At 34.2% G+C, this 27,568-nt stretch overlaps 1 protein-coding gene across 2 annotated transcripts; it reads left to right on the forward strand.

Annotated features, from left to right (window-relative positions):
* Positions 1-1,880: 1,880 nt before the first annotated feature.
* UFL1 (UFM1 specific ligase 1) lies at positions 1,881-25,804 on the forward strand. 2 transcript variants are annotated; one of them, XM_081139718.1, is made up of 19 exons: positions 1,881-2,081; positions 3,078-3,223; positions 4,246-4,274; positions 4,961-5,058; positions 5,504-5,618; positions 6,406-6,536; positions 6,873-6,931; positions 9,035-9,181; positions 10,414-10,589; positions 11,763-11,942; positions 14,257-14,377; positions 16,574-16,690; positions 19,951-20,068; positions 21,348-21,514; positions 21,600-21,730; positions 22,451-22,531; positions 22,856-22,941; positions 23,441-23,621; positions 24,251-25,804. In XM_081139718.1, the coding sequence occupies exons 1-19, from the start codon at positions 2,005-2,007 to the stop codon at positions 24,467-24,469; spliced, it is 2,379 nt and encodes a 792-aa protein (XP_080995844.1). In that variant the 5' UTR covers positions 1,881-2,004; the 3' UTR covers positions 24,470-25,804. The 2 variants fall into 2 exon arrangements, with proteins under 2 accessions (XP_080995844.1, XP_080995845.1); XM_081139719.1 differs by lacking the exon at positions 1,881-2,081 and adding an exon at positions 2,769-2,879.
* Positions 25,805-27,568: the final 1,764 nt, after the last annotated feature.

Below are 27,568 nucleotides of genomic sequence, written 5' to 3' on the forward strand. Positions count from 1 at the left end.
GATAGTGTGCTTTCAATGTCAAATTCAATTATTCATTGCTGGTACAATTTCATTTAATTTTAATTATATTTAAAGAGCTTCCTCTGGCTAATGGCCACCATTTTATACAGCACAGTCTAGTCGATAGAAAATACAATCATGAGTTATTCCTTTTTAAGGAATAAAAGTAAATGCTATTACTGTACCAAAGTTTAATGCTACACCAAAACAATTACCCTGACTTACTCATTTCACATGTATGGAATATATCAGGCACTTTGTACTAGTTGTCTTACTGAATGCTAAGGAGCATTTAGAAGCTTATTGAGGACCTCAGACTATTGAGAGATGTAATAAGTAAAAATTACTATATATTTTTGCTTGCTACTAGAGACATCTGAATAGTGTTGTGGAGTCAAAGAATATAGAATAACTGTGTGACTTTTAAAAGATTTCATTGAAGAGTTTTATTTAAGCCAGAACATCATGGAAGAATAAGTTACAAACCAAATGGGGGCTGGGTGGGTTGAGGAAGAGTATAGGCATTTCAGAAATGGCAGGTGTCCTGAAAGGACTTGGTGTTTCTAGGATTCAGCAAGCTATTCCACATGTGGTGTACAGCAGCTGATGATGCTGCTGGAAAGTAGACTCCAGGCTGACCCTGAGAGTCTTACATGATAAGTAGGAAGTTTGGAAGCCAATTTGTCACATAGTATGTTATATTTCCCCTATTGTTATAATTTTTATACTCTATGTGAAGTACTCTTTTAAAAATCTGCTTCATTAGAGTTGTAAGTTGTTTATGGCAAGATCATGTCTGCCTTATCCACTGCACTCCATGGCATCTGATAAAGAATCAGAAAGTATGTTATGTGAATGAACGTTTGTTTCTGCTTGTTCTGAAGCTTGATGCCCTTTGGAACCATACCACCTACCATCATCCAAGTTACCTCTCTGACTTGACTTCTGGTGTTCCCCGTTGGTTGGTAATCACATTGTCTGACAGTGCAGCTGTTTGGTGGCAGTATTTAGTGACAGGTTTTATGACTGTGTCCTCTGCATTTTAAATAAAGCTGGGAACTTTACTAGAAAAGTATATTTATGGTATTGGATTTGAGTCATCCAAAGTAAGATAGTGAGTTGGAACATGACCTGAAAAAAACCTCCCTTCATGAACTCTATAGGGCATGCAGTTAAAAGGATTTTTTTTAAGTGAAGAGTGTGGTCTAAAAATAAAAGAATGATAAAGGTACTGTGGAATAAGTATCTACTTCTTTCTAATTTCAATGTAGGGGAAAGCACAATAAATGTGTCCCTTGCTTCGTCTATTTCACCCATAGCCATATACACTTATTACCTTGTGTTTATATTTCTTCATTATTTGATGGGGCTAATCAACCCCATAAGAGAAATAGGAAAGGCTCCTGAATACATGAGAGTAATTCGCAGCCTTTATGGCATCCGAATGAGTCATCCTTGTGCAAAGTAATTACCTTCAGTAGTGTTGCCTACCTGTCTCCTAAAAAGTGTATCTTCTCTGAGCCCGTGTAAAAATAAACATGATTCCCTACTGAGGGAATGCTAATTACAGGCACAGGCACATCTCCTCCCTGCCCCCTCCTTGCCTCCCAACCACCACCACCCCAAAATAGAGGGCAGAATAAAAATAAAAGTGGTTAACTTCATTATCACTGCGCAGAAACATCAGGAATAACGCAAGCACGGACTTAAGTCACACTGGACTACTTTGGCCCCTCCAGCATCCCACCCGCAGCCCCGCAGAGACCTCCAGGCCCGGCTCCCAGCAAGCCACGCCCCTCTGGTACCCGGAGGGCACGCCTCCTGCGCGGGGTGGGCGGGGCTGCGGCGCTTCCGGCCAGGCGCGCCCGCGCAGGGTGCGCGCGTTCGGTAATTGCTTAGGCGGGGAAGCCTCTTGTCCCTCTGCGCAGCCCGTTCCGCCGCGGCTCCCGCTGGCCGAGGGCTGACGTGTCTGCGTTCCTCCGCCGCTGCACTGGTCGGGCCGTGATGGCGGATGCCTGGGAGGAGATTAGGCGGTTGGCGGCTGACTTCCAGCGGGCGCAGTTCGCCGAGGCCACACAGAGGTGCCCGACCCTCCCTCTCCTTTGTGGCGTCCCGAATAGCCCCTGGGTGGCCACCCCAAGATCTGAGGCCTCTGGTCCCTGACCCTTGACCCGGGACTTTGCCAGCCTCTGTCACCGTCCCCGCCTCACCCCTCTTTCCGAGCCGGGATTGTGGTCCCCAGTATAGTTCTCGGCCCGGAAACCCGAAACCTGTGCCCCGAAATCCCCCACACGTACCCCAGCCAGGTGCTAACGCCCCCCTCATACAGTACTTTGCAATACTATTTTGACTTTTGCCTCTTTGTCCACCAGAGCAGATGTGCTAGGCCCGACCCACGGCCCCTTCTGTAATTTCTAGGGACGCCTGGACCCTGACATTCCCTGTCAAGCCGCTCACTTGGGGGGATATGCATAGGGCACCCTCACTCTGCTTTTTAACAGAATGCATATAATGGTAATAGAACCCTCGTTTACCCCATTGTCTGTTTCTGGCCTTCGATGTTTTTGTTCCTTCTGGGGCTGGAGACCTTAATGCCTGATGCTGTGTTTTGGAGCACGGAGCAAACTGGGGCACATGCGGCGCTGAAGGGCTGGGGGAGCTAACGATTGCAGCTCTGGTTTTCCTAGAGGCCAGAGCTGCCTACAGACCAGGTGTCAAAGGCCAGGGTTTTTTCTACCTAAATTATACGTCCTCACTTTTCTATTCAGATTTGAATATTAGAAGCAGGCCTAGGAGAGAGCAAACTTGAAATCCACGGTAGAGTGATATGTACGAATCAAATACATGATTTATGTGCTTGTGAACCTGCTTACTCCCAGGTGTGTGCTTGTGCTTTTTAACTCACTGAATTAGTATTGTTATAGTAATAAAAGATAGATATTGTAATATAGAACCTAGTGACTCTTTACCAAAACTTTTATTTTTTTACTTTAAAAAAAGCCCCTCATCATACAGTATATTTTATTGAGCACCAACTGTATCAAGTGAATTTTCTAAACTTTTCTTGTTTCCCTCAGGTTGTCAGAGCGGAACTGCATTGAGATTGTGACTAAATTGATTGCTCAGAAACAGCTAGAAGTAGTTCACACACTTGATGGGAAGGAATATGTTACTCCAGCCCAAATTAGTAAAGAAATGAGAGATGAGCTACATATCCGAGGTGGTAAGTAATTTTTTTTTCCCTTCTTGTTCTTTGGAAGGGGAAAAAACCTTAAAACCATGAATAATAAATCAGTTGGAGGTTTTAAGACACCCATCTCAACTGTCAATATGGTAACACCCTTAATGTTTTTAACTGGTTCGGGTAAACATGATTATATAATTTAAATGAAGTCAGATACAGTATGTCACTTTACAAAATAGCATTAATATTTTGAGTTATATGTCTGTATGATTTAGTCAGTTCTTTTCACAGTTCATGAATTTATTGCATGGCTCAGGGGAGGGTACTTAACTGCCTATTAGAGTGGTAATTATGAAAGGGAACAGATTTTAAATGATTATAGATGGTTGAAAACCAAAGCTGTGCTACCATGCCCTTTTTTTTTCCACTTACCTTTAAGTTACAAATTAGGAAACAATTCAATATGATGCTACACATATTGTAGGAAATGTTATTACAAGCACACACAGAAAGTTTTTGTTTTCTTTTGTCTTTTAAAAATTTGAACAAACTGCAGAACTAATTTGGACACTGATTAAAATAGAAACAACTATTCATCAGATGTTACCAGATACACCCTTGGTGTTTGTTTTCTTTATTTTCCTACATAGTGCTAATAAAATATTAGCTATTATTTGGAATACTTAACAGATTTTCTTTTTCTCATAGGCGGAAGTCTACCAATTTTAAATAATTGAAAATAAATTCATCTCAATTTAGTTGTCAATGTCTCTTTGGTCACAGTAGATAATTGTGAAGGGAGATAAATAACCTCTATAGGTCTGGTCAACTTGTATATCAGTTGATGCTCCTGACTTGCCTGATGTGACAAATAATACATTGAAAATAAATTATAAGCCATGAAGACTTATGCAGCTAATGGTTTATTATTATTGTGACTGTATGTCTTTTGTAGAAGGAGAACTTCTACTGTCCAAAATGAAAATCTGTTAGAATTTACTGTGTTTGGCTAGTGTGTACTTATACATAATTTAAAATAAATGAATGTCTTTTCTTTAAAGGTCGGGTAAATATTGTTGATCTGCAGCAGGTAAATTTTTAATTCATAAATTTTTTTTCCTATGATTTGTCCATTATTTGATACTATGAAGTTTTTCAGTGTCTTAAATATTTACCAGTACAGGTATCAGATTTTGTATAATGTTTGTGAAGAAGTAATTATATTTCTCACTAGTACACTGAATCAGTTTAATAAGTCTTGATATATTGAATTGATTTAATAATTTCTTTCTCAGTTGTCCTAGTTATTCTTTACTCTTTACCAAATAAACTCAAAATTGTCATTTTATATAATTACAGGGTTATGTAATTTTGGGAGGGGAAGAATCATTATTTTCATGTTCACTTGTTTTTAGTATGTGGAAATAAGAGAGAAATATGAAAAAGTAGAAGATACTTTTAGAAAATATAAGTGCTCATGTCATCACTGAGGTATACCATTTATAGAAAGCTTTTGAATCCTGTTGTGAAATGGTGCCTATTATATGAAAATGTAACTTCTTAATACAAACTTTCCTAGCAAGTATAAGTGTAATTGTTCAGAAGTGAAAATAAATAAGCAATAAGCCTCTCCATTTTATTTGACTAAGACTTTTTACAATATTTCCAGTAAATTTGAAATCCAACTAAGACTAAGTTTTTAAAAAGGTAGTTCTAAATATATAATTTTGAACTTAACCATATGAACTTATCACTAATAGAATTTATATTTTCCAGGTAATTAATGTGGATCTGACTCATATTGAAAATAGAATTGGTGACATTATTAAATCAGAAAAACATGTTCAGCTAGTGTTGGGACAGCTGATAGACGAGTAAGTAAAATATTTAAGAGCACTTTGTTGTGTGTGTTTTTTAGTAGTGTTTATATTTAAATTTAGAACAATTGTGGTTAATTCAGTACTTTGTTTAGAACACTTAATGCTAATTTTCAATATAAGGGTCGTTGTACTTTAAAAAGTAAATGCTTAATAGTGCGGAGTACTTAGAAATAATATAAACTTTGATTTCTTCTATTATCTTAAAGCAACACAAAACATTTTTTACAGAATTTCCATTATTTAAAGAAATCCCAGCATTTATCATTTGATTAACCTTACATTTAGCTACATTGATAAGAAAAATTTTTTTCTGAGAATGTGAGTAATGAATAGTTTTGGAACATACCTATTGCAACAGAAATTAAACATAAAAGATAGGGGAAAACCATTTCATTATTACTAATTGGTTGGTTTTTTGTTTGCTTATTTTTACTATTAGAAACTATTTGGATCGGTTAGCAGAAGAGGTAAATGATAAATTGCAAGAAAGTGGTCAGGTAACCATATCAGAACTGTGTAAAACCTATGATCTTCCTGGAAACTTTCTGACACAGGTATTTTTTTCTTAATAGTAAAGTGTGTCTTTTTAGAAAGATAAACAAAGAATCTTAATGTTTTTCAGTTCTAATTTTTCTGAATATCACAAACAGTATTATGGAAGCTTGTTAAGAAGTTGATTAAACAGCATTTTTCTGTACCATAAAAGTATCAGCTAGGCTGACTTGAGTAGATTTAACTTATCTTGGGATGTGAAATATGTTCACACTTATTTCAGATGTCCTTGACTCCAGTAATACTGTAGCTGTGGAGAAATACTCTCTGGAGGTTACTAAGAAGTCAGTTTTTCTGCTAGTGTAGATTTCTGTGCACAGACAACTTGTTAATATTTGCATCAAAGGAGGTAACTTTTCAGGTCTTGTGTCTCCCTAGGTTGCACATTCTTGGAATAATATTTCTCTCTCTGTTAGTGTTAGAAGCTACAGAGAGGGTCTTCTCCAAGACTCATGTATATGTCGTGGCTATCTGTGTTTCAAATTGGCTATATCAAGGAAAGTGGTTAATCATTTTTATTTTACTTTAGAAATAGCCCTTATTAGCAGGTAACTAAGTCTTTTAACATATCATTTGTTTGACTCATTCAGTTCTTGGCTCTGTCATGAGATTATGATATTTTCTAGATCCTAAATCTTGATTTTGACTTATATCTTATTTATGCTTGTTGGAATTTCTCAGTTATATGATTAATACATCAGCATACAGCACAACTCAAGTAAGACTGTAAAAATGTATATGTGTAATTTTTTTCTTTCAAATTTATAAAAATTTGCATTTTTACCCCAGGCACTAACTCAGCGACTAGGTAGAATTATTAATGGACATATTGATCTTGATAACAGAGGAGTAATATTTACTGAAGCTTTTGTGGCTCGACATAAAGCACGCATCCGTGGACTATTCAGTGCTATTACCCGGTAAGCATGTTTTAAAGTCTGTATATTTCTTTGATCATGGTTTGCGTCAAACATACAATAAAGGTCAAGGCAGATAGTCAAGTATCCCTAAATCTGAGGTAAAAATTTTTGTGGGAATGTAAATTGATCCTGGATTGGGAAGGCAGATCCGTTCTCCTGGTATTTCAGTAGTATAAGTCTCATTAAGGATGTACAACTTGATGCAATTTTTGCCCTCATTTATTTTAAATTAATTGATGTTTTTCATAAACTAATTATCCTAATTATTTTTAATTCATAAATATGTATAACTGTATAACAAGTAAGAATTTTTTGTTTTGTTTTCTTTCCATAAAGGCCAACAGCAGTGAATTCTTTGATATCAAAATATGGATTTCAGGAGCAGCTTCTTTACTGTGAGTTGGTTTAAATTTTGTGGCTTAATTAGCTGCTGAATAGACTTAATATAAAACTTAATCTTAAAATTTATGTAACAAATATTTCTGGTTGAAAAATTTTTCTGTACCAATTTCCATGTATGTGTCTGTTATACCCACAAAACAGTTGTTGTTGGTTATCACCAGAGGAGTGGAATAAAAATTAAAAATGCGTGTGTGTGTATAAATATTCTGTTATGCATATACATACAGAGAGAGATTTAAAATTGTATTAAGAATAATTTTTACTTTGTTTCTTACAGATTTTTACTACATTTTCTAATACCAAAGTAAATAGTGTTTGTTTAAAAAATTTTACAAAGACTTTATACCAATAAAAAATATATTCTTAGCATTCAAACAGAATAGGAATATCTGCAAAATCATCTTGGTTCATTACCTATTTTGTGTGTGTTTGTGAAGCTTTTTTAAAGATTTGAGGGGTTTTTAAAAAAAGCTTTGCTAGAATAATTTTCAAAAGCAGTGACTTGATCTTTTGATTCAGATTCCTGTGCAAATATAAGAATTAAAATGAAGAATGGAAAAAATTCAAGTTTAAAACAAATTAATTTTTATTCCCTATATTTTTCAGAATATGGAGTTAAATTTAAAATTTTAAAGATGTATTTAAAACTAAAATGATATACTTTGGAATCTACATAAATGGGGGTTGGTGGGATTTCATTATAGTATAAAGTTCTTCAAGTAATTATTGGTAACTTGATAACTTTGGTCTGAATTTAGCATTTAAAATTATGTATTGCAGTCTATTGAGAAGTCTAGACTTTGCTGATGAATTCTAATTTATTCAGTAATGAAAGTCTGAATTCATATGTAAACTGATGTGTATTTCTATTAAAGGCTAATTTTCTTAAACCTTCTTTGTGCCAGGCATCTTTTGAATGTGCTTGCTGATTCTCTTAGAAATAATTCCTTCCTACCTGCTTTGTCTTTTTTTAGGGGATTTTGATGTTTAGTTTAGTTAAATGTTATTGTTTAAGTAAAAACAATAAATTTGGTCTTAGTCACAGCACTATCCAGTTCTCAGATTGGCATCACCAGTCTTTTGATGTTGATGATTGTGGTGGTGGTGGTAATGGTAATGGTAATGATATACAGTTTACATATAATGGGTGCTTATGATATACTAGCTGTGGTTCTAAGCATTTTACTTGAATACATCCACCCTATAAAATAGGTATTATTATTATTCCCATTTCACAGATGAGAAAATAAGACATAGTAAAATTACTTGCCTAGTGTTTGTCAGCTAATAGATGGCAGAGTAGAGATTTGGACTTAGGCTGTCTGTATCTGGATCCATCCTCTTAATCATGACATTATACTTTTCTTTATAGGTAGGGTTAAAATGTGTTGCTCCAAATTAGTGGAAATGTAATAACTTATAAAAAAAATTTTGTATTTTTTTGTTTTTGGGGGGCGGGGGTTTGAGAGAGAAGAAGAGAGAAGAGTGAGAGAGAAACATTGATGTGACAGCAAAACACCAATCAGCTGCCTCCCACTCACCCCACACCAGGGATTGAGCCTGAAACTCGGCACGCACCCCAAATGGGAATCAAATCAGCAACCCTTCCGTGCACAGAACAATGCCCAACCAACTAAGACACACTAGTCAGAGCACTTATAAAAATTTTATGGCTTAATTTCACACTGTTGATTCTGATATGATCTAGGTATCTTGATTTCTCTAAATATGAGAAAACTGCATTTGGTAACATATATTCCCAAAGTATTTAGTCATCTGCTTTTAAACAAATCATGAGATTAAATAATGGCATGGTGTTTTTTTTCTAAAATTACTCAAACTAAAAACTTAGTGTTATTAACTAGTTTTTACAATTTCTGCATCTTTAGCTAGTCGCCAGATTTTCTGAATTTATGACCTGAGTATTCTCATAAATGGCAGGAAAGTTTTTTTCTAAAATATGTCTTCATTTATGCAATTTAAATTTTAAATTGTGTTTTTAAAGGGTGAGAATAACTAAATTATAAAATAGTAAAGTTTCAGGGTTTTATTGAGATTTATACTTGCTGATTTATTTCTATTTGTTTTGTTTTAAGCTGTCCTTGAGGAACTTGTTAATAGTGGACGCTTAAGAGGCACTGTGGTTGGTGGGAGACAAGATAAGGCAGTGTTTCTACCTGACATTTACTCCAGAACACAGAGTACTTGGGTGGATTCCTTTCTCAGGCAGAATGGCTATCTAGGTAACTTTTTTTTTTCTTCGAAACTAAAACTTCTTTCTAATACTAACAACATGCTTAGGAATTTTTGTATGGTCCTGGGAGTACACACATACTTTACTGTTGCCCAGCAAATTATTACAGTTCTCTTTGAGTGCAAAAGTAGTCACACTGCAGGTTTTTGTGGGTCGTGGAAACTGAGTTTAATTCTGTAGTTATTGAACTGTTGTAGAAAGGCCAAAAGCTGGCATTACTTGTTATCAACCTTCCAGTTATATACTATTAACAACTTCAAGTATTTTTTAATACATAAAAAGGAATTATATTTATTACATTTTATGAAGTTACCCAGTTTTTCAGGTTATTATTCCTGAAAATATTAGAAATATTTTTATTGGCTATCAACTTTATGATGTTCATTTTTATTAGTTATCTAATACTTCAGAAACATTGAAGTTATTCTAAATTCAGATTCTGAGGTTCTGTCATTTTGATAAAGTAGGTTGATTGAATTTAGCCATTAAAGCAATTAGCAAATATATCTCACTTTAATTTTATAATCCAAGTCAAACCATGTAAGAGATCATTTGCTTTCTCAGTAATAAACCTGTGTGTAAGTTGTTAGTGTTCAAATACTTAAAGGCATGCTAGAATACAGGGTTTAGATTAGAACTTTGTTTCAATTAGTTTTCTTAAACATTATTTGGGGATGGAGAGAAGACCGTAGATACCGTCAGTAATTTTAATGGTTGTAAATCTGTCTTCAATTTTAACTTTTGTTTTATATGCTAAATCTCTTACTAGTTTAAATTAAAATGGAGAATTACTTTTTCCTAAGTTGTCTAATGAAACATTTGAAAAATAAATTCCATTCCTTTATTTAACTATAATAAGCAAAATAAATTCCAGTTTTTGGTTCTTTACTAAAATCATTACATTCTCCTTTACCCACCCTTTCTACTTTTATTTCTCTATAGTTCTCATGTTTCCCTTTGACCCCTCAGTTGGAGAGGGAGTAAAGCAACTGAGGTTGAGAAAGTACTTGAACATTTTTCTACAAATATGTTAATAAAAATTTGGGAAGGTAACATAAGCAGGGGATAGGCTATGGTACATTTCTATGCTTTAGTCTTTAAAAAAGAAAAGATATTAGAATATAGTTCATTCACAAAGAATAGGGTTTGGTAGAACTTTTTCTAAGATTCCTGGAAAGTGGAGATTAACAATTCTTTTCTAACTTTGGGATGTATTTCTAGAATTTGATGCTTTGTCCAGACTTGGAATCCCAGATGCTGTGAGCTACATAAAGAAAAGGTACAAGACTACACAACTTTTGTTTTTGAAAGCAGCTTGTGTTGGTCAAGGACTTGTGGATCAAGTGGAAGCATCAGTAGAGGAAGCCATCAGCTCTGGAACATGGGTTGATATTGCAGTAGGTTTTTTTTCTTTTTCTTCTTAACTTTTCTTTAAACCAATGACAACTGATATTTCATTAGTTTATGGCCATTTTAAGAATTAGGATACATAGAGGTCTGGCTTTAGAGCCAAATTCTAGCAGTCATTGTTTCAACAAAATTAATCTTAATTATTTTATGCTTAAAGATTTTCTAGCTTTTGAAGTTAGGTGGCATTTTGTGTATGTATAGTGAACATCCAGAATTCTTATAAATATCAAACAGGAGACAGTATAACACTCGTAAGTCCTGCCAGACAGAAACTAATGAGACTTCTCACACTTTTATCCCAGTATTTACAACTTACTGGCATCAGGCATCATGTCGCATTTGTTTGTCCCTTATCCGTTAATCTCTGCTAATATGTTAACACAGGCTGCTTTAGCACTGATAGTCTTTTACTTCTGTTTTCAGTATTGACCTGCCTTTATTATGTCAAGAAGATGAGTGTAGGTGAAGAGAAGGCCAATCCATTACACAGCAGAAATTTCCTTGTTTTAGATACATGAGTTCCCAGAGATTCTAGATATAAGGGTTTATTCATTGAAAAAATTTTATTAAGTGCCTTCTGCATGCCAGGCACCATTTTATTTGCTGGGAATGTGATGTCCAGAGAAGATTCCTGTTCTCAGGAAGGGGTACTTTCATTGGGGGTAAATAGTTAATGAAAATGGTATTTTCAGATACTAGAAAGAGCTTAAAAGAAATATAGTTTGGAAGTAAAGTTATCAAGACTTGATGGTGGATTGTTTGTAGGTTTATGAGAGGAACTGAGTGTGACTTGTAGGTTTGGGACCTGATAAGCTGTGTGGAGAGTGGTACCATTAATTGAAATGGGGGAAACGATGGGAAGAGTAGATGGGAGCTGGGAGTCTGGGGCAGGTGGCTGCAAATCAGTGTTGTCTGCACATGTTAAATTTTGATGCCTACTAGGCATGGGAGTGGGAAGGTTAGGGAAGCAGTAGGGTATATGATTCCAGAACTCAGAGGGATGATGAAAGCAGAAATGTAATTTGGGAGGTTATCAGCATATAGATGGTTCCAAAAGCCATTGGACTTAATAAGATCATCTAGGGAGAGCACATATGAAACAAATGGTTTATCTGTATTATATTGCATTGATACATTGTTCATTTTGTTTGCAATTCTAGCCTCTGCTCCCCAGTTCTTTATCAGTTGAAGATGCTGCAATGTTGCTTCAACAAGTTATGAGAGCATTTAGCAAACAGTCTTCAGCTGTAGTCTTTAGTGACACTGTTGTAGTCAGTGAAAAATTTATAAATGACTGTACAGAACTCTTCAGTGAACTGATGCACCAAAAAGCTGAAAAGGTATGCCAGATTTCCTTTCACCTAGCAATCTTAACAGTATTTTCACATTAGAATCATTTTTTAAAATTGGGGTAAGCTGTATACCCCAGAATGAACACTGTTTTATACATCATTTTCCTTTACTGCACCATTCCTTTTTATTTCCTCTCCTGGATTTGTTTTTCGTCTGCTTTATTCCCATCAGGACATATAAGTCTGAACTTAGGGAGCTGATTTCATGAATTAAAATCATATAAATGAAATTATACACTTCACAATTTATTTACATGAGGGTATCGGTCCAACATTAGAATCCATAAATATACAGTGTATTTATCTGTCACTACAATATATATATATATTTTTTTAATTTATTTTTTATTGTTGACAGTATTACAGATGTCCTCCATTTTCCCCCCTCTTTGCCCACCTGCACCCAGCCCCCACCCCACCACACCCCAGGCCTTCACCACACTATTGTCTGTGCCTATGGGTTATGCACATATGCATATAAGTTCTTTAGTTAATCTCTTCCCATCCCCCCACAGCCCCTTTTCCTGTGAGATGAAGTAATTTTTTTCCCCAGAAAGATATATGTATTTAATATAAAATTCTATTTTTTTAAAATTTATCTTTATTGTTGAAAGTATTACAGATGTCACCTTTTTTCCTCCATTGATCCCCTCCACCTGGCATCTGCCCCCACCCCCTAGGCCTTCTCCACACTATTCTCTGTGTCCATGGGTTATGCATATATGCAAATAAGCTCTTACTAAATCTCAGAACCTCATTAATTTTACCTGTTTGGTGCACAAACTGGATAACTTACTGAGGAAAGAAAGTGTTATTTTCAAAGTTGATTAGTTCCTCAGAGCAACTACTGTCAAAAGTATTTAGAAGTACAGGTCATAACAAGTCTGTTTTAAGGACTATTCAGTTCATGTTTCTAGTTAGCAGCACTATCTACTTATAAAATCTACTCACAAGTAAGTAGAATAAACCCATTTATCTTAGACTGTTAATAAACTTATGAGAGCTTATTAAATATGTAAATAATTTGTATTTACCCACGTTCCTTTAAGCTCTTTAATAGTCTAAACAAATGAGATAATTTTCTACATTTGGCCTGTAAGCAGCAGATAGGAGTAAAAAGTACACAGGATTGATATCAGTAAACCTGAATTCTTTTCTCAACTTGTTTACTCTCTGTTTAACTTTGGACAATAGACCTCCAGTTTCTTCATCTTCAAAGACAGGATGGTGATACCTACTCTCAAAAAGATAAATGCAAATAGCCTTGGCCAGGTGGCTGAGTCGGTTAGAGAGTCTTCCCTTGAACCAAAGGTTGCTGGTTTGATTCCCCATTGGGCTCGTACGGCAGGCAGCTGATCCATGTTTCTCTCTCACATCAATCTCTCTCTCTTTCAAATCAATAAAATCATATCCTTGGGTGAGGATTTCCAAAGACAAAGATAAATGTACATAAAGGAAGGATGCATATAAAACGCTACATGTTAGCTACCAGTTACTAAATGTCTGTATTATTATTTTTATTTGTGACCTTTTGCTAAAACAAGAACTTAACATGGTCATTGTTGCTTTTTACCTTGTGCTCCTGCCTTCCAAACACAAAAATTCAGAAAAAGAGGGTTTTATCATTTGAACTGTCAGCATTCTAGACATTTTTCTTTGGAAAACCAAAAGGGAAATATTTTTAACATGAAAATTGACTTTTGTCACTACAGATTTAGAATCCTTTTCCTTAATAAAGAACCACTTTCTAAAATGGGAAATGGCTCATTGTTCTTAACATAAATTTTTTAAAAGCAGAAATCAAGAATGAGTCCAGAGGAGAGAATAAAGTTTATATGCTAAATGTACAATTCATATATGCTCATTATGATGAAGTTGTGTGGGTTGGGGGGTAGATTTTTTTAAATCTTTCTAATAATCTCATGTCTCCAGGTATGGCACTGGATTTGGGAGTCTCAAAAGGAAAGGGAGTAAGGGTCATCTTTCAAGCAGTGGTAAACCAGCCAATAACAGCTGAAGAGGATACTGTGCAGTTAATACTGTGTGATCTGTTGTTCTGTGACCAGATAGGATTTCTCATTAGTTGATAATAGATAAAAAAAATCCAAGAATAGCAAAGAAAGAGACTGATTTTTGGCAAAGAGAAACAGTCTCAGTGGCAACTTTGAAGTGAATCTCTATAGTTCTTAGCAGTGAAACCAAACAAGAGTAATGAGGATATGAGTATATAAACAACTTTTATTTTATGCTTTTTGTAATGCTATATATTTTTGCCTACCAAAAAAAGCATATTTTATTTTAGGAAATGAAAAATAATCCTGTTCATTTAATCACTGAAGAAGATCTGAAACAAGTCTCCATTTTAGAAAGCACTATTACAAGTAAAAAGGACAGAAAAGATGAACGAAGAAGGAAAGCAACAGGTAATAAATTATTAACAAGAAGAATCAAGGATGAGTATTTTATATGTTGCAGTGAACTCTGTATTTGTTAGGCCTTGGAAATGCCTTTTATTTATTTGGTCAGATCATCTTTGATTGCTAATATTAACCAAATATTTTACTAATGAATTAAATATTGAATATAAAAATGGGAATATTGGTGATTACTTATTCTGTGTTTTATTTGAGAGAGCTAAGTTAATTTCATGCTTGGCCCGTATCCTGTTGTTCTCCCTTCACCCTTTATATTCCAGCCCAGTAGCCTTTTTTTTTGATTCTCACAGTTGGCAAGTTCCTGTTTACCTCCAGGCCTTTGCACTAGCTATTCTTTCTACCTGGAGTGTTCTCTCCTGAACTTCAAGTAACTGGTTCCTTTTTTTCCCTTAGAGATCAACTTTAAATGTCAGTTCCTCAGAGAAGTCTCCCTAATCTCCCAGAATAGTGGACACAGTCACTCTCCATCCCGTTATTTTGCCGATTCTTTTCATCACCTTTATCACTGTGATGTGTTTTATTGTTTGGGAATCTTGTCCGTCTCATTTTTTTTGCTGTTTTCCTAGTACTTAGAGCCCTCTTTGACATATTTTAGGTGCTCTATACATATTTATTGAAGGAATGAATTTTATAAGGACATACTACTTTTTTAAATATCTTTTTAATTTAGAATCACTGGAAATTAGGTAGCACTGTTATACTAGTAACTTGCATTTGGAAACTAACATGTATTTTCTGTAATTTTTACTGTAGGAACAACTTTTATTTGCTGTGGAAATTCACTCCTATTTCTTTGAGATCGTTTTCTTTCCTCTTCGAAAGCCTTTTCCTATAATCTTTCAACAATGATATTTTGAAATGTCTTTCTGTTCTTCTAGGAAAACTATATAGTAAATTACTCCAATAAATCATGGTAGTATTCACAGCCATGGATAATATTCATGGTCCACATTTTATGATATTATTTGAAGACACAGTTATAAATTCACCTTAATGAATTGGTTGCACTTATGTCAGTATAAGTAGTCTGTTTTATTTCCTTCTAAAAATGTAGGGTCATTTGGTGTTTTGTCTCAGTGGTAGTACTGTTGTATTATAATAGTCGAATTACAATGCATGGAATAATGCCAGACATGAATGTCTTCCCCATAAGAAACTTATTACCAAAGGCAATAAAAAGCACATTCACTTTAAACTTGTGCTTTTAAAAATTATATTTTCCTATCATAAAAGTAAGGAAAAATAAATTAGTACTTAAGAATTATATGATATGATGAAATTTAAGGTAATTTTACTTAGAATTAAAATATATATATAAATTATTTTATTGAAAAAATGAACTTTAGGAAGGAAATATATTTTCAGTAGTTCTCAATGTTTCAATCCCATTATTAGATAAGTATTTATTTTGTTGAATAGATATTTTGAATGTAAATATCAAATAAAGAACTACCTCAATAACATTTTTTACTTTTATTTATAGTGTTTTAGTTTGTTTCATAACTTGTATGTGTGTGGTTTTTTTAGTCTTCATTTAACCAGTAGGTGATTGATATCTATATTTTTGTACTAAACCAAATTAATATTCATGGTCCACATTTTTAGGTGCTCTATAAGTGGTATTTATTGAATGCTTGTTATGTGTCAAGTATTGCTTTAACCCCAAGATACAAATAGTGAGAGATGCTTCAAGTTTATTTTGTAGGGTGGTGGAAAAGTCAGAATGTCTCCTATAAACGTGGGTTATAATTTTTCAACCAAGAAGACAAAACCAAGGATAATTAAATTTGTGATATAGTGTAATAGGGGATATTCATGAGGCTGTGGTAACAGAAGGGCAAATGAGGGCACATTTCTTTTGGGGAAGATAGAAAAGGAGGTAAATGAATGGGTTTGGCCAAGAAAAAGTCAGACAAAGCCACAGAAAAAGAGTGACATTAGAGGAGGAGGAAGAGACTACATTTAGAGCATGTAGGCTGTCTAAGTGAGTTCAAATTCAAGAGATTTCATATTTTATTAATTTTTTTATTTATTGAATTTACAAAACTTTTAGTGAACTTTAACATTAAACAGTGACTAAAAGATTATTTGGCTTTTACTTCTCTGCTGTGACAATATAGTGTCATTGTTTTCTAAAAATGCTAATTAAGTTAGGTAATACTAACTAATGTCATTTTCCACCAGAGGGCAGTGGAAGTGTGAGAGGAGGAGGTGGTAGCAATGCCAGAGAGTACAAAATTAAGAAAACCAAGAAGAAAGGAAGAAAAGATGATGATAGCGATGATGAGTCATCTCACACTGGTTTGTAGCATTATTTTACTCTTCCTTTGTATATGGATAATTTTTTTTAACATTTTTTTAAGATGTGTACAGTTAGGTGCATATTCTTATACAGGAAGTCCTTGCTTTGCAGTTTCAGTGGGCATAAATTTCAGTTACCACAGTTCAGTAAAATGACAGTCCCCCAATACCATGGTTCCTATTTCAGTTGCCAAGGTATAGTAACTGTGAGTAATTGCATAAAGTACCAACTTCACTCCTAGCCTCTGAGCCCAGAAATCAGCACATAAATAGCAGATGTGTATCATGATCTGTGACAATCACATCACTTCTTCCAGTTTGTTAGTGTTTGATCACTGTGCATCTCTTGTTCACTTTATGCACAAAATATGTAGTTGTGCTGCCTCATTGTTTCCCAGTGATAAATCCATGTGACATATTACAAAAATGGATAATCAGCAGAGAGAATTGGCCATCAAAGGTGAAAGTGCAGCAAATAAGTGAAAAGTGGTAACACTGGGAATAAAATATGAATCAAGAATAAATGGAGTCATAGGAAAAGTAGCTGACTGTGGGACTGTTGACATTGCCACTGTCAAGGGACTCTAGCTCTGCAGCCAGAGGAACTTCGTAAAGGTGCACTTACTGACGTAAATGACGAAAGTGCTTGTGACAAAAGGGATGAAAGTATCTTAGAGGATATGAAGAGCTGGCAAAAAACTTCACATTAGAGGAATTCTCAGATGTTTCACAATGTTGAAAGGGCAAAGGATAACATGTAGGGTTAAAAATCGAGTAGGACAGCTTGCCAAGGCATCGGAAAGATGTTTGCTTTGTGTTATAAATGTCAGGGTCAGGAGCAAGCAAGCACTGTTCAAACTATTCTTGATTAGTTTTGTACAGAGAAATAAAATTTTCATTCTCAGTGTTTGTGATGAGCTAAATTATAGTATGCTAAATTATAAATACTAGTTTTATTTTTCACTTCCCTATACATTTGTAACCGCCAGTAAGAGCTTTTAATGTTTTCACAAACATTTTTAAAAGGTCACAGAACAATTGTAAATTTTCCCATTGTTTATTAAGAACACTTTGCATAGTTTCAGCTTGCATAGTCATTTTTAGGGTCTCCCACTGCTTTGTAAAACAAATTACAATATTTTATGAAAAGTGTATTTCTGCAAATTTAAGTAGGAAACATTCATTTTCTTTTTTTTCCTCACCCAAGGTAATTTTTCCATTGATTTTTAGAGAGAGTGGAAGGGAGGGAAGGGGAGGGAGGGAGTGAGGAAGGGATGGAAAGAGAGAGAGAAAGACAGGGACAGAGACACAGAGACACTGGTTGGTTGCCCCCCACGTGCTCGCCCACCAGAGCAGGATCTACCTGCAATCCAGATACATGCCCTTGCCTGGGAATCGAACCCACGACACCCTTCAGTGCACTGGCTTAGCTCTAACCACTGAGCAAGACTGGCCAGGGCAGGAAACATTAATTTTATATAAATTTAATTTTTATGGTAACACTTAATTGGTTAGTTGCTTCTATCTAAGGGAGAGAATTGAGTATATGTATCTTTCTTTTCCTACACTTGTTAGTGTTTGGTGTGGTTAAGTTAGCAAGAGACATACTTTATTTTTATAAATAAAATTATGATACTTTCTGTTTTTTAAAAAAATAAACTATTATACCTCCCGCCTATTGCCCAGCAAAAAGAGAAAAAAATTGAAATGATAATTTGAGATTTTGATTTTACCCCTTCCACAGAGTTCATTATGTATGGGCTAGAGCTGGGAGATGGAGATATCAGATGACATGGCTTCAGCTATTATTGTGCTACTACTTGTAATAACACAGCTGCTTAAGCTCTGTCTTTAAAGTATTCTAAGATAGGTAAAGATAGCTACTGTTCTTGTGCATAAAATGGTATTAATTAGAGGAAAAGTATCTTCATAGAAACTACTAGCTCTACCCTTATTTTAAATATTATTGAGACTCCCCTATGTGGATTTTAATTTTTCACTGGTAAATAGATTTCCCTATTCCCTGGATGCAGTAGCTGTGGGAGTGAAAGTGCATTTAAGAAAAAATCTCTCTAATATCTGTGGCCTGAAGTAATTATTAAATGGGGCATGCACTACTCCTTTATACATAGATTATGAAGAGGGCCTATAAAAGTAAAGTTAAACCATTCTACCTAAAAAAATGTAATTTCATTGCTTTTGAAAAGGGGTTGTGTTGTAATCTCTGAAATCAGGATGTGATTAGGTTCTCAGATAAATATAAGGTCAACTCACTGTAAAAGATTACTAGAAGGAAATATAATTTAATAACTTTAAATGCCTGCAGGAAGCAAACAGAGAAATCAGAAACTATTTGATGTAAAAGAAGAACAAACAGCAGATCAAAAAGGAGAGTACTCATCTATTCTAAAGCTGTGATCTCAACTACTTATATCTTGATGCACAGTGAAAATAGATTTTTGAACTGTTTTATTTTTAAGGTTTCATTTTTAGTACCTGATTTAGCTGAAAATAGTCACTTTTATACTTTTTTAATCAATAAGGGAAATATTGTTAGCTTTCTTTGTCTACAGTCTACTTTTTTCCAAGTAAGTGAGTAGGCATGACATTTTCACAAGTAACAATTAGCAGTTATTTCCATTACAGTAGCTACATACAAATTTTCCTCAGTGTAGAATTATTTTTGAGCAAAAATAAATTACCAGTGTAAAATTACGAGGTTCTGTTTTAATCTCTGCTTTTGCAAAAAGACAATTTTTATTTTAATTCTACTTCATCTGTGGTTCACATGATTATAAAGAGTTTTCCTGAAGAGCTTAGGTAGATTATAAGGATGATTTGACTTTTAGTAAATGTTCCTTTTTATAAAGAAGGAAATTCTGCTCAGTCCTTTGCTTAACAAAGAGATTTATCCTTTTCTAGAAGATTTCCATCCGCTCGATTGGCTGAACTTCTAACTATTTGTTAGATCAGGGGGAAATTATCTTTATTATTTTCTGATTGACTTGTAGGAAACAGTAAATGAAGTTAGAAAAATATAACTCAAAAGAAATGCCACTATATATCCTGTTTTTAAAATTGTTTTTGTAAGTTATTGTTACTAGACGTTGGCAATTTTGGTGACAAAAAATTAATATCAGAGTCTTTGTGGTAGGCAGTGAATGAATTACACCTTATTAAATAGTTAATGGAAAATAATTTTATTTATGTTGCTCATTTGTTTGTTTTGTTGTTTTTTCTCATTGCTCATTTCTTTATAGGAAAGAAGAAGCCAGAGATCACTTTTATGTTCCAGGATGAGATTGAAGATTTTTTAAGAAAACGTGTACAAGATGCCCCTGAGGAGTTTATTTCTGAACTTGCTGAGTACTTAATAAAGCAAGTATAAAAACATATTTTTTTCTACTTGAAGATAGAAATTGAGTTATTAAATTAAATTTTCACCAAGATGATAGGAAACATATTTTAGGTGGCTTTCTTCCCAAAGCTTAGAATTTAATCTAGTCACCATATTCCAGACTTTGTGTGCCTGCAGAGGCAGTTCAGTAATCATTTAAATGCTTTGGTGGCAGTGTGGGAAATAATAGGCAAGAGTGTGGAGGCGTCCCTGTTCACTGATCTTACAGTCCATTTGGGAGAAAACCACCAGCACAAGTCACTGGCTGGTCTCTTCTGTCACGGGAAAAGTAACATCTAAAAGCAAGAAAGGATCATTTTCTATCTACGTTTGACAGAAAGTACACAGTGCACTTTTAGAGAGAAAAGAAAGTAACAAACTGCGTTCAAAGAATAAATTTAACCCTGGCCAGTGTGGCTCAGTTGATTGTCATCTGGGCACCAAAGGGTCAAGTAGCCAATTAATGTTTCTCTCTCACATCAGTGTTTCCCTTTCTCTCTCTCTCTAAAACCAGTAAAAACTTTTTTTTTTTTTTTTAAGAAAGAATAAATTTAAATAGCACTAACTTAAAATGAACCAGACTAAATTTATTTCTTTACAGAAGTCAAAGAAATTGTCTTTTACTTGACCATTACTAACTAATGTGGTCTTTCCTCAAATTAGTAGCCCCAGTGTGTAAGCTTGCATAAATACAATCCAGGAGCCCAGTGCATCTAACTTACTGAATTTAGAAATTTGGCTTTTCTAATGAGACTTTTTAAGAATTTAGGTGAATGTTTTTGTTCATGAATTCATTACATAATCATATTTTTATATATAAAAAGCTGAGTTACTAATTATTTGCCATTCTTTAAATAACCTTTTCTGAACACAAAAAGATTTTTTTAATACACTATGTTTTATTGTACTTTATAAATGGAGAATTTAAGTTATTACTCCTGAGGATGGGGAACAAATTTAGAGTCTACTATTCTCCAAATTAACTTTCAAAAGCTGCACTGAATTTAATTTGAATTGAAGCTTTTGTTGTTTTTGTTGTCTTTAACACAATAAACTTGAGTACTTTAAAAATTGAGAAAAATAATTCATTTAAGTTACAATTTCTGGGATAGAGGACAGATTCTTGTGATCTCCAAATTAATCTTATTTGTTTAAATAATAGAGATGTTTTCATGAACTTTATTTCCATAGAATCAAAAAATTTTATCTATGTAAACCCAGTACATTTTAATAGACTAAACAAATTTATCTCGTTCACAGACCTCTTAATAAAATTTACCTCGAGGTGGTACGTTCAGTATTCATGTCTTCAACAACTTCTGCCTCTGGAACTGGCAGAAAGCGCACAATCAAGGACTTGCAGGAAGAGGTTTCCAACCTATACAATAATATTCGATTATTTGAAAAAGGCATAAAGTTCTTTACAGGTATACTTAATACTATTTTTTTAATTCATTGATTCTCATAATTTTTCTTGTACATTGATTTTAATAAAGCACCTTTATTTTTCAGATGATACACAGGCTGCTCTTACCAAGCACTTGCTAAAGACAGTCTGTACTGATGTTACCAATCTCATTTTCAACTTCTTAGCTTCGGATTTAATGATGGCAGTCGATGATCCTGCAGCCATTACAAGTGAAGTATGTTAGTGATTTTCTTGCCAGTCTTGATATGTTTTTTGAAATCTGAACATATTTTATTTTCTCACATCTGAAATAGTCTAAAAATAAAATAAAATATAGGAAAAGGTTTTTAGGAAAAAAATCAGTGGGATTTTTAGGTCAAGTTTACCACAGTGAATATACAGTTGCTAGCAGGATTGGCAATATAACCAGTCTATGAAAAGTATTGATGCTTAATTACTTGGGAACCAACAGTTTTATTTTTTCCTAGTTATTGTTATGTCACATCCCTTTTCCTGATGAGTTATAAAATGTTCATGCCAGATCCCATAACTTCTCAGTCATTTTCATTTAGTGACACTACTCATTTCAGTATTTACACTAATTCTAAAAAGAACATTAGAGTCTCTAAAGAGAGTGCTCGTGCTCACTTATCCCCCCTTTCTCTGTCTCTCTCTCTCCCCTCTTTCTCTTTCATCTTCCTCTTACATAGCTGACAGATGGGAGGAGTAGGACTGTATCTGTTCTTTTTGGCTGATTGCCTATTGGCCAGCTCTGATTTGAGCATGTTTTTAGCATATTAGTATCCCTAGTTTGAGATATAAAATTCAAGAACAAAGATAAATCCCATTCAACATTCTGTTATAGTAGTAAATATACTTTTTTTGTTTTATTTTGTTTGATCTTATATTCATTTCCTGTCAAAAATATAATACCTAAAGAATTTTTCCCCCATAGGTAAGAAAAAAAATTCTGAGTAAATTATCAGAAGAAACTAAAGTAGTCCTCACAAAACTCCATAGCTCCCTGAATGAAAAGGTAAGTAAAGTTTTGATTCTATTTAGGTATATTTGGAGCTAGCATTTGTGATCTTTGAGTAGATTTTTATCAGAATAATTGTAAGCTAAGTCTAAAACTAGTATTCTGCACTCATACCTTTTGAGAGGTAAAGGGGGGAGACCAAGCTAGGTGCAGTTTACCCTCTTTAAAGTCCTAAGTCACAATTTCACCTTTAATGACAGAAGAACCTTTTTTAAAAATTGCTTTTAGGCTGTAAAATTATAAAACAGTATTAAATGGCTGTATTTTTTTTTTAGACAACCTTTTTATAAAGGTTAACTATGGTATTAAATACCTTTTCAGAGCATAGAAGACTTCCTTTCTTGTCTGGATTTTGCAGCAGAAACTTGCGATATTATGGTGAAAAGGGGAGACAAAAAAAGGGAAAGGTAACATTGAATTAATCTATATTATTAATAAATTCTTAGATGTGTTATATCTGAAATTGGAATTTGACTATCTGAACCTTGCATAGAGAACTGTTGTGTCTAAGTGGTTGTACACCTTTAAGCATATTTGGCCTTAATGTACTTCAGTGTCCTTCTCTGACTCGTCTTGATAAGGTAGCAGAGTTGTCTAATCCCATAGTTGATCAAGCCTGACAACTTTTTATTAGCTTTGCAACCTTCTTTACAGGAAACCTATTTAAATCAGTGCTCTTCTGTTTGATCCCTTACAACTCATAAAGCATACTTTGAAGATCCTTGTTATATTGTTTTTTCTATCATTTTCTAGCATATTAGTTTTTCCATGCCATTTAGGGTTATGTGTGTCTGTATCCCATATTTAAAAGATCCCTTAAAATGTTTATGGAACTAGAGAAGTTAAAAATGAATACAGGAGGGAAGAACCGAAATTGGTGAGAATTTGTGTGTGATTTTTGTTTAGGCAGATCCTGTTCCAGCATCGACAAGCACTGGCTGAACAGCTAAAAGTCACAGAAGACCCTGCTCTTATCCTGCACCTCACATCAGTCATGTTGTTTCAGTCCTCAACCCACAGCATGCTCCACGCACCTGGAAGATGTGTCCCGCAGATCATTGCTTTTCTTAAGAGTAAAATTCCAGAGGTATATTTTCAGTGCACTTGAAACTTTTAAGCTTTTAGACAGCAAGTATTTTAAATGGATAGATGTGAATCATTGTGAACACCAAGACATAGTAACATTATCTTCCTGTTTCTGCAAATGCAAACAGTGAATTAGGTTGGTTTTAAAAACTCAGTATAGCTCAAAACTCAAAAGGATCCTATCAGATCCATGGTAAAGAATATTCTGAATTTGGAAATTAAGCTTTTGGAAAAGATGTAATAATGTCCAGTCTTTTATTTCAGCTTATTCAGGTTTAACCTGTCCTTCAAGGGCGCCTCAAAAAGTCTCATCCTGCATAAATTCCTCTGAGAAACTCCTCAACTAAAAGTAATTTTGGCTTCTTTGAACGTCCATGTCACTTTGACTGTATCTTTGGTGATAGAACTGAGCTAAATCAACTATTAAAATAACTTGAATTCCTGTTTTCTCTCTCCTAAAATGTAAGCTCCTTAAGAGCAAGGACCTTGCTATGTTCAGCTTTCTACTTACATGGCCAGTAATTTGTAAAGACAAAGACCTTCAGTGTGTATTGGCTGAGCAAATCCTACTTTGTTCCACAAAAATTAAATCATATTTGTTAACTTTTATTCTCCTTTCTCTTTTCACAGGATCAGCATACACTTTTGGTAAAGTATCAAGGATTGGTTGTAAAACATTTGGTTAATCAAAATAAGAAGACTGGGCAGGGAGAGGATCCCTTGAGTGATGAATTAGACAATGAAGAAGAAAATAGCACCAGTACTGCTCGAAAAGAGCTTTTAGAACTTTCTTCATCCATTAAAGACCTTGTTCTCAAATCCAGAAAATCATCTATGACAGAAGAGTAATGAATTTACTTTTGCTATATAGTAAACATTTTTCCCCAAAGTTATTGGTGAGATATAAAAAATATTTATTTCACAATCCCCAATCCCCCAGCCCAAGCCCTTCCCACATACATAATTTAGTTAAAACAGTAGTGTTGTATTCAATATGAATCTTACAAAAATGTGAATTTTTGTAAATTAAGTTCTCCATGGAAAATTTCTTTTAGACATTATAATTCTAAAAAGTATACGTTTATTTTCTTTCCATGTACTGAATGAAGAATAAATTTTCTGATATCTTTCCTTTCTAGGAAAGGGCTCATTGTTGTGTTATTATATTTTGAGTGACATCATCATATTTTTACATATTAGGCAGAAGCTTAAAATGTGGTCATGTTTTTTAAGAAAGAAAAATATATCTTTGCTGTCAAAAATGAAAATTGTGTATTTTTTTTAAATCAATATCAAAAGCTTCAAACCTAACATACAGAAATTTGCAAAATATTTTTTTTATTGCTGAGCCCTTGCTGTTATTTCTGGCACATAGAGGGCCTCCCATATTCCCCACAGGAGTGAACTATTATGTGTTGGGATTTTTAGGGATGCCTTTACAGGTGCAGAACAATACCTGAGGGGCCCATGCATTGCTGAGCTCTATTCTAAAACAAGGTGCTAACAAGAGTAAGAGAAAGACTAAAATTTACCACTAATAGGTATGTCACATTATACCAATGGAATAACTAAAAATTTTATGCAAATATTTTTCTTTAACCCATTTTGCATTTCTAAATGTCATTTATTTAATCGGTAGTCACTCTAGCACCTAATACTTTCTTGTGGGGGGTTTTCTAAGTGCATTTACATCATTACAACCTTTTATTTTTTCCCCCAAAATAAAAACACTTATAAAAAATATATAGGTATTCTTGTTTTCTAAAGATTATTAGTGGTTAAAACTATTTAAATTAATTAAACTAATTAAAATTAAAATAGTTCCTTGGAGGAATCATTTCAGTCTAAGCAATTGTTACATATCAAAAGAAATTTCTTTTGAATATAATAGTAAATTAAATCTCAAATATTAAAAAATACTGTTTTATATAATTCCTGTGTGGCATTTAAAACTTTTATGTTTTGCCTGGCCAGCTTGGCTCAGCGGTTGAGTATGGACCTATGACCCAGGAGATAGAGGTTCAATTCCCGGTCAGGGCACATGCCCGGGTTTTGGGCTCAGTTCCCAGCAGGGGATGTGCAGGAGGCAGCCGATCAATGACTCTCTCATCATTGATGTTTCTATCTATCTCCCTCTCCCTTCCTCTCTCTGAAATCAATAAAGATATATTAAAAAGAAAAAAACTTGTTTTAAAATGTTTGAATACAAAGATCAGTCTACCTGCCCCTAATTCTAGACAAAGTATTAATACCGAGTGAAAGGAATTATATAATTGCAGACTAATAATTATTATTAAAGTTGATACGAATGTAACGGAAATTTTAAGAAGTTACTCCATTGGCAATTTTTTATTGTATTTTCATATGGGCAAAGGAAGGAAGATGAAAATCCTCTGACCACAAACTACAGTTCACTTTATGTGCTTATTCAGCTTTCAAAATATTGGACACCCGGCATAATTTTTTATTCAGTCTTTGCTTAAGAACTTTATCATTTGTTTCAGCAGATACCAAAGTAATCTTTGTTTTTGTCAAACTAGATAGTAGTTTGTGAAAATAAAAATAAAAGATCTTAATTTGTGATAATAAAAGAGAGACGAAGCAAATAAAAAAGAAAACTTTTATTTTGTTTGCATTAAATATTTTTCATTTGTAAAAATAGTTCTTATTTTTTCATAGTAAATAAGAACAGTTTTTATTTTTGTAAATAAAATTATATGGCTGATTTTTTATGTAAAAATATAATTTAATAAAATAAAAATTGTTAAATGTTTACTGTGATCTTCATGGGCAAATTTAAGAATGTTATTTAAAATAAAGTTGCCTGTTGTTTCTATTAAATATTATGGCACTTTGAAGCTTCCATTATTTTAATCATTACTAGGTTAATTAATGCATGTATTATATGTATTTATATTTTTAACTCTTTCTCATCCTGAACATTTTAAAAGTAGTTTACTATATTTTTCTTGCACAAAAATAGTTTCATAGTCCCCAGTGTCCTTTATTCCTTGAAAGTTTGCCGTTGATGGACCATTTCACTGTAGTAAACCTTTTCATTTAGCTAGATTTCAGCAAATGTGCATTTATACTCATCTGCTACTTTCGTCTATTGCAGACACAGTAGAATCTGTGAATAGCATGCTCAGGCATTCATGTCATGTGTCCCATCTCTAGACCATGTGTTTTGGAGGCATCAAGGGAAACCCACTTTGGACCATCGGAAAGATTCAGTGAAGAGTGGCATATCTTACCAAAATCAGTGTGTTTTTAGAAAAGATGTTAAATGTAGAAGTTGCCAAACCTGATTGCAGAACCATCTTGAACCTTTTAGAGAGTGAACTTTATTCAGACCATAAAACACTCAGGTGAGGTCCAGAACAAAATGACCTAAAGCACAGTGCAGCTGCAGGTTGAGAACTAACGTGGGCAGGAGCGATGCAAGGTTTGCTTTCTTTGACTAATACCTGTGATGCCTTCACCCCAGTGTATGTGGAGATGAAATAAAAACAGATGTATAAACTCTGGGGTGTACATTGCCACAGAAATCTGGGAGCACTGTTAATAGTGGCCTAAGATTCACATAAATTCCTCCACCTTGAAGGTCACCCTACGCAAACAAAAGAGTGAATAGAAGCCAGGAAACACTTCTTCCAAGCCATCTAAGAAGAAAACCCTGGCTTTCTGGCTTTCAGAATCACAGTGTTTTCCATTTACATCACAAAAGTTGAATAATTAAACAAACGTGTAGTAAATTTTTGTAAGTTCCTGGTGGTGTGTTTTACCAGGCTTGCTCTGTTTGGCTTGTGTTTCTCTTCATTGATTAGTAGTAAATTTACCCAGATGGGTATTTGAAAAGCAGGAAGGAAGGGTTTGTGTTGTGTGACAGACAAAGGGAGGACTGGGTGAATTGAAAACCGCGGCTCAGGAATCTGGATCCTGACAGCT

Source organism: Miniopterus schreibersii (genome assembly GCF_964146895.1).
Source record: "Miniopterus schreibersii genome assembly, chromosome: 6".
Taxonomy (NCBI): domain Eukaryota; kingdom Metazoa; phylum Chordata; class Mammalia; order Chiroptera; family Miniopteridae; genus Miniopterus; species Miniopterus schreibersii.